We start from the raw sequence: 8,338 nt of genomic DNA, 5'->3' as shown, positions 1-8,338 counted from the left end.
ACCTCCTTTTTTTTACAGTAAAATTAAAAGTACTCATTGATTTTGGTGTCTTTGAACAAAAACAAGACACATCCCTTTACAGGAGATGTAAGTGAAAAACCAACTTTGGCACCACTTAAAAAAAAAAACAAGTATGCTTTTAAACTACAAGCTACTTCTGTTGTTGCTTGCTTTTCATTTTGCCAGTGTATTTCACAAGAAAACTAAATCCACTCTGAGTCTGTCAGGATAAATAAATAACACCCCTCTGAAAGCTGAAATTAACACTACTCTGAACTCAGTGGAGATGCTGCTTTTGCCAAGACAGTGGTCTGCACAGTCCCAGAAACAAAATGATATAAACACTAGAAAAGTGGGAAGAATTGGTGCACCTGTCTGCTCATTGCACTCTCCACTGTTTTCCATTAATCAGTGATCTGCTGTAGGAGAAAGAATGAGTTTAAACTTATTTTATAAAAGAAAATACATAACATACTCTCCAGAAGCAACAATAAGCAAAGAGGTCCTTGCATTTCCCTTCCCTAAGTGGCTCAGCTGCTAAATTGCTCTGTGTCCTGCCACAGTTTCCACAGGGTCCCATCCTCAGCCATGTCAGTAAAGGGTTTGTGACTTCAGAGTATGAGGAAACAGAGAGAAAAGTACTCTGCGTCTTCTAGCAAATTAAATTCCATGTCAAGAGCTGACTAAAAATCTAGGAACTGTGCGAGGAATAATGTGATAATGACAGAAAAAAACCAATTAATAAGCAGCAGTTTTCAAAAACTTCCCCTGCCTTCCCCAATAGAGCGATGCAATTAAAATAAACTTATTGAGCCATGGGGATGCAAAAGCAAGTTATGTTTCCTGAAGCCAGCACACAGTGAACAACAATTAGGCATTGAATTAAGATGTCATTATATTAAAGGCAGCATTTTATTTAATTGGGCCCTCAGCTTCCTCAACCAAGAATTCTATTCCACTGCTCACTGTTCCAAGGCAGCACTGCTAGCAGAGCTCATTTTGTCCAAGTACCATTTCTGATGGATAAACTTCCTCTGGTGATTAAGCCTCATTTCAGAGCACACTGAGGCTGTGAAGATAAATGGCAGTATTTATGCTGACAAAACTAATATCAGAGTCCTGAGACTCAACACAGGAAAGGCTGTAAGGATATGGATCACTTGGAGTGACTGAGACAATGGTCTAAGCTGACAGGAAACAAGCCCATCTATAAACTGATTTTTACTCTCTGAAACTTGTTTTTTTTCTTTTAAATGAAATCTGTCTTAAGATCTGATAAAAAGACGGGATACTTTACCACGTGGGAGTTTGGCTCATCAGTTTCAGGGTCTAAAAGCTGCTGACCAACATCAAATGTATGGAATGGAAACTAAGCTGTTGTACCTCCAGGTTATGAAACAAGGTTATTTATATAACACACAAAAAACCACAGTGACGAAAACTGGATTCTTACTATGAGTAAATCAAACACCAAAGTGCATCTCTTGTACATCCTGGCAAAGCATCCAGCTCCTGGAGATAACAGTCACAGGTGAGATGAAAAACAACGACAGCAACAACAGCCCTGGCAGGGTATGGATGAAATAAAACCAGCACCCACGCACTGCAGCATCCTCATCTCTGTAGCAACATCCTTTCCCAGTGCAGGTGAAGCTGAAGCAGGAATGAACTCACCATCAGCAGCAGCCTCCTGAAGAGCCCTGTGCCCGCCGTGTCCGTGAGCAGGTGGGCGCTGGCGACGTCGGCCCCGCCGAGCGCGGCGCCCAGGGAGACGCGGCCGGGGTCGCCCCCGAAGCTGGCGATGTTCTGCTGCACCCACCTCAGAGCTGCCAGCTGGTCCCAAAGGCCAGCGTTCCCTCTCGCCTCGGCAGAGCCTGGTGGAGGAGACAAAACACGGCTGAAAAGAAAGCTAGAAACACTGCAGTTTGGGGTATATGATACATTTTTTGCAGCTCTTGCAGCTGAAACTTGACAAAATTGATACCAGGGTTTAAAAGTCTGAGGTGGTCTCTTCCAAGGTAATCACTTCATACAGTGACTCCATTCCAGTTTTTACCACTCCACAGGCTGGCCCTGGGGGTGCTGGTTTGTCCCAGGGATAGAAAAATAACACATGAACTTCTAAGCTTCATTAGAACACATCATGGCAGGAGATGAATCCAGGCTCAAGTATCCATACATTTAGACATAGGATTCTTTTTCTACATAAGTAGCTCAATCTTAAAATGAATTAAAAACAAACAAAAGAAATCTGTGTGTTTGCCAAGTTCACAAGTTGGAAGGGATCTATAAGAATTACTGTTTTCCTGGAGTACACCTGATTGCATGTTTCCTTCCTACATACCTCTTACACTTGCCCTGCCTGACCAATCATAAATCACAACATCTTGAATTTATTTACACTCTTCCAGATATTATTTTAAAATTTATAATATTTCTGTTCATATTCTTTGATATTGTCCTATGACTATCCAATACAAATCTGATATATATTTTTTGTAAACATAAAACCAAACAAATAATTAATCATGTGCTCCTCATACCTAAGTATAACCACCTCCTTTTCAACACCAGAAAGAGGTAACCTGATATCTTTCTTAATAAAAAACTAATGCTGAAAGTATCTAATGATGCAAGAATGTAGGTAAGCTTGATTTTATGTCAACAAAAGCACAAATAAGTAATTCCTCCATGGTTTGTAAAAAAAGGAACAGAAAATTATTATTCACTGTCTGCTTCTTTTTAATCCACAATGAGCCATTCATTTCAAAGTTTTAAAATTCTTCACATTTAAAACTTGGAAAAATCCAAAACCCCACAGGATAAAATAGAAAAGCTGTGAATAGAAACACAGCTGAAACTATTTGTTTCTTCTATTGCCAAGACCAAATAGTACAAGTTTAAAATAAGGATAGGTTTGGTAACTAGTGAATGAAAATTAACAGAGAGTGGAATAAAAAGATGCTGCTTTGTGGACTGGTCTTGGGCAAGGAGCAGTTTAAGTGTACATCCTGTAGTGAATTCCTGAGGTATCAAACACACCAGCTTACACAGCAGAATAAACACAGAGGAGAACAGATTAATGGTAACCTTGCAGATCTTAGAGGTGCCCACACTACAACAGCCATTGTTAGGAACAGCCTTTCAGGGCAGCCAAAATGTGAAAGACCCAAAAAGCTATGACCTATAGCCATTGCTTCAGATGATCAGTCCAAGTCATATCAGTGAAGCAATGGAGGAAATATTTTCCCTGCTTAGTTTTTTAGTTTTGTGATTTGCTTTTTGGGGTTTTTTTAGTTTGTTCTGTATACCATGACCAGTTCTCAGAGTTCTCAATCCAGCAATAAACCCACTCTCTAAAAAGGAAATCTCATTTTAAGGACTTGCTCCATCCCCATTGAGACCACTCCAAAGGAAGCGAAATCATAGAGTCAGTCAGGTTGGAAGGGACCCTTAGATCATTGAGCCCAACTGCTAACCCAGCACTGTCAAGTTCACCACTAAACCATGTCCCCTAGTGCCACATCTACATCTTTTTAAATATTTCCAAGGTTGGTGACTCAACCACTGTCCTGGGCAGCCTGTTCCAATGTTTTACAACCCCTTTGGTGAAGAAATTTTTATGTGCAGATCCATGTAAATGTTTTAGCCACAAAATCTGCCTTGCTTTCACTATACTAAACAAAAAGACCAAAGAGGGAAATATAACCAGTTCCTTTCTCCCTGGCAAAAACCACAACTGGATTGTGAAATGTACCACACTGGAGAACAGATGCATGCATGGACCTTCACAGGAGTTATACTGAAAGAAACATGTCTGCCAGGAATCTTTTCCACTGCCTTATTGTCTGAAAAGATCAAATTCCTGAGGACCACAGGAAGCTGAAAAGAAACCAGAGTCCTTGTGCGCTTCCTTCTGTTATTACTAAACAGAAGAAGAACAATAGTGCTAAATTAAAGCATGAAAATTGTTCTGGTTTATATGACTTCATGGAATCTTTAAGGAATAAAACCTAAAAACATGACTGTCTTCTCCAAACTCTTGCCATCCATATCATTGGCAACTCACCTTAATTTTTCAGGACACAAAGGAAGAAGTGAAAGCATTAGTAAGAATATGGGTCACTTTTTGCAACATTAATGGGTGATAGCAAATTTAATTAAATATCTTTTATGTTTAGAAGAAAGAGAGCTCTTTCATTTTTTACAAAAGTCCTGCCACTGAGAGACCAGAAGAACTACAGAACTAAAAAAAACTACATCCAAACAAAAGGAAATCTTCTGTTTTCACTACCCTTCAATTCCTTAAAAATCCATTTAACTCCTTCCTTTCTAGTTTTGTAATTTATAACAAATCAACTTGAGAGGATTCAGGACTTTGCTTAGTTGGACAATTAAAGTAATATTACTCACAAGTTCATAACTTTTATTTCTAACTGTAGGGCCTTCTAACAGCCCTGCTGTGAAGCTCTAAGAGTAAACTCCTGCTCCCTTTGAAACCAATGGCAAAAGTTCCAAAGGACCAGGTGCAGGAGACTGGAATGTTAATGGTTAATGACTTAAATAATCACGCATTTGTTGTCACAGCACCAAGCCAGACAGAGTTCAAGGTGTGTTTGGACAACATTCTCAGGCATATGGTGAGATTCCTGGGATGTCCTGTACAGGGCCAAGAACTGGACTTCAATGATTCTTGTGAATCCTTTTCAGCTTCAGGTATTTTGTGATTCTAGGACTGTACAATTTTCCCAAATCCACACCATGGACTTCCCAAAGAGGAAGAGGCCAGGAAAGACTGAATTTTTCCCTGATCACAGCTCCACAGTACAGAGAGCAGGAGAAGGTCCCCAAAAAAGTCATGTAATGAACCACCTCTACCTGAAGGTTTGCAGGAATGCCAACCCTGCACACCAAGCCTATGTATTGACATTTTGGGACATGCAGGCAGAACCCTGTGAAACAAAGACCAAATAATTTTCCTAAATTATTCATCATCATATAAATACTACTGTATCATATTCAGCCCAACCAGCATTTTCCACTTGGGAGGAAATCTAGGGGAGGTTCACAGGGCTGAAGGAGGGTGGTGTGTGCAGTGCTTTGTACTGGAAGCTCCCACAGCACATATCCACACTGCATTTGGCTCTAGACAAAATGAAATGATTGCATCACTTTCATAAACATTGGGTTTGCACTGATATATAGGGATTTTTTTTTTCTCCAGATACACCATGACCAAATTCTTATCTAAATAAGTAAGGATCTTACAGTCACAGCTCTCTGTTTACAGAATGAAAGAGACTGCTGTGAGTGAGCTTTGGACAAAACAATAAACAGAGAAGGGAAAAAATAACCAACAACTACAGCAATAACCTCAAACCAGCAAAATCCACCCAACATCACTAGCATTAAACACTCAAAAGGATCATGAGGCCAAGTATGTAGGTCAGATATTTGCAAACATGGCAAATATGACATCCTAAAAGTTATAAGTGTGTTAAAATGCCCACTAAAGAGAACAAGGACTGCCACCAGACTGAAACAGAGCTCCACCTGCAGCTGTTGTATTTTCTCTCAATGGATCTCTACTTTGAGTTCCCCTGCCCCAGGCAGAAGTGAAAGATGGTAGAAAGGTGTTCCCTACTTGCTTAAAAAGGCAAGGCTTAAAAAAGGCAAAATGAAAAAAACAATCCCCAAGACCAGATGGCACTTCCCCAAAGATTTAGGGAGATTGAATGTGTGTTTTCATACCTCTTTATACAAGAAAAAAATCCTGTTTGCAATGAGAATTTGTATAATTTTTAATGACGATTGGCATTAGGAGAGCAAAAAATCCTTGACACTGGAACATGGGGAAGGGTAGCAACACAGAACATGTAAATGTTCAGTCATATCCAGGCCAGTGCAGATCCAGATTAAACGTGGCAAGTCCTTCAGAGAAGTCAGGCTGAACCAGCCAACTACCTTTGTGCCTTACTTTCCATCCTCTCACATCCTTCTTACCATGAACCTGAAGTTATCTGTCTCTGCCTCTTCCCCACTCTGACATGGGCACAAGAGAGCATCTGCAACATTTCATGGATGGAACAGGCTGGAAGTTGGAATCATTGAAAACTACCCAAAATGATAGGCCACTGGAATTAGCAAGAATTTTGGTACTAACCTATCTTCAAATACATCTGCAAAACTCAGTATCCAGAATCTCATCTGCAAGCATAAGTCTAGCCAGTGCTTTGATATAGATATTGGGTTTGGTTTGTTGCTGTCCCTGTTCCCCCAGCCTCTCCCCTTTCTCTTTAGATCAAGTCTCCACTACTTCTTGGCCATTTTTTTCCCACAATAATGTAGAAAAAAATCTGAGAAAGATATAGGTTACTTGAGTTAAAAAATAACTTGAAAAAAATAAAAATCAGAAACAGCAGAGTTACAGAATGCATAATTGTGTTTGCCCTGGAAACCCATGACTTACCAGTGCTCAGGAAGCCAAAGACGCCGACCCGGTAGTTTGCCGTCACGACGATGACGTTACCGATGGCAGCCAGGTATGACCCATCCAGGGTTGTCTTTCCCTCCTCAGCATTGTAACTCCCTCCATTGTGGAAGAACAGCAACACTGACATGTTTTTGACCTGCCATGACAATGACCAGATTAATATTCCTGCTGTCAACTGCTTTGGTAGGTCACTGATAAGAAAACAAGCGGCTTCCTCAGGAACATTATCTAAGCTATTTGTGGCTTTTTAAGAGTGACCAAAAAGAGGGAATACCTGCCTATCTGTCTGGAATTTAAAGGGTGTTGTCCACAATTGTCCACAAATTGTCTGCAATGACCAGTATATCACAAAGAGGGCACCATCTCCAGTATAAAGTAGATCTAGCAGTACACAGTATTCCACCAGCCAAAATCTCCTCTAGGCCAGCTCCTGCTGCTTTGGCCACTGAGCATGTGGTGTGCTTGTCTTTGCCTGAGCACATCTGCTTTACACAAACATGCAGGAAAAGTTCAAAGAAGTGGGAAACAGGAGAAGGAAAAGGCCTGTTGGGTTGCTCCATCTTGAGTAAGACTAACTCACAGCTGTGCACAGCTGCTTCCTGCTCTCAAGCCTTCAGCACTCAAACACTACCTAGTCTCAAAAATGTCACTTGATATTGATAACACTCCATGCTCCTTCAGTGCCCACGGAAATTTTCCCCTGCCAGATAAATAGAGGGATCCTGCAGAGAGGACTTTGTCTCTGCAGAGGAGAGACCCACATCTCACAAAGTACAGATGGACTCTGCCTCAAACAGCCCAGCAGGCTTGCTGGGATGGCAAGGAGTGCCAAACTGCACCCATGTTAACACTCCTGGCAGAGCTACATGATTTTGCACAGAAACAGAAGCTTTTTCCCAAAGCAGCACCAGGTATGGATCCTCTCTGCACACACAGCAGGGCTGCAGCCAGGCTGCTGCTGCATCAACAGGAAAAAGGCAGAACAGCCCCAGGACACCTCAGCACTTACCAGCAGGTTACAGACAATCAATAGAAACAGCCTTCAGTGAACATAAGGGGGGAGGGTGGTTTGGTTTTTCCCTTTCCTGTAGCAGCATCAAAGTACATCTGGGGCTGGTTTTCCCTGCACCTAGAGGGCAATGGGCTCTGCTGCTGTAATTTTCTGGATGGAGCTTAGCAAAACACAGCAGTCCCATCTGTTCTGGCAAAGAATGTCTCCAGCAAAAACACTAATGGCTGTATGGGAGAAGCAGCAGAGCGGCGATGGCTGCAGCATCCTGCAAAATTACAGATATCTGTGTGCACTCTTCACTTATCTCTCTGATGAATCAGTTCAGGGGCTTCTTGTGAACATAACAATGTTGCCAAGAAAACTCAAGACATTACAAGCACTGAGACAGTTGGTTTTTCTCATGAAGTTCTCTTGAACTGAAACTGCCTAACTTGCAGTGCTTTGTCCCTGGTTCCCATTTCTGCACTGCATGCAACATAGAGAGAGATGGGGGTGAAGAAAAAAATGAAATCATCTGTTTTCACATGGAAATTCATTCTGAAATACAACCACATCAAGTTTTGTCAGCTAAAATGGTATTAACAGTTATATTTAGCCTGCTCCATCTCCTCAGCTCAGCATGGGTAACCCTGAGGCTCATAATAAGCATTTCCCACATGTCCACAGTCTCCACAGCACCATGACCTCCAGCTGCCCTGTAAATTACATATTACCTTATTCTGGGTGACTTTACACAACAAAAAAGCTTACAAAGGGCAGAGATGGGCAGTAAAATATGGAAATTGCAAAGTAAAGCCATTTACAACAGCTGCCACAGATATGGAGTAATTCAG

General features: G+C 41.3%; 1 protein-coding gene across 1 annotated transcript in view; it reads right to left on the bottom strand.

Annotated features, from left to right (window-relative positions):
* TG (thyroglobulin) overlaps positions 1-8,338 on the bottom strand; it is a 146,386-nt gene that overhangs the window by 61,941 nt on the left and 76,107 nt on the right. The window contains exons 40-41 of the mRNA XM_059846627.1: positions 6,470-6,629; positions 1,675-1,874 (exon numbers count right to left, since the gene is read on the bottom strand). Coding sequence (XP_059702610.1) covers positions 1,675-1,874; positions 6,470-6,629 — 360 coding nt within the window. The remainder of the gene's footprint in view (positions 1-1,674; positions 1,875-6,469; positions 6,630-8,338) is intronic.

This window comes from Haemorhous mexicanus, chromosome 1, assembly GCF_027477595.1.
Source record: "Haemorhous mexicanus isolate bHaeMex1 chromosome 1, bHaeMex1.pri, whole genome shotgun sequence".
Taxonomy (NCBI): domain Eukaryota; kingdom Metazoa; phylum Chordata; class Aves; order Passeriformes; family Fringillidae; genus Haemorhous; species Haemorhous mexicanus.
The sequence above is the reverse complement of the archived record's forward strand: the minus strand, read 5'-3'. Positions and strand labels throughout refer to the sequence as shown.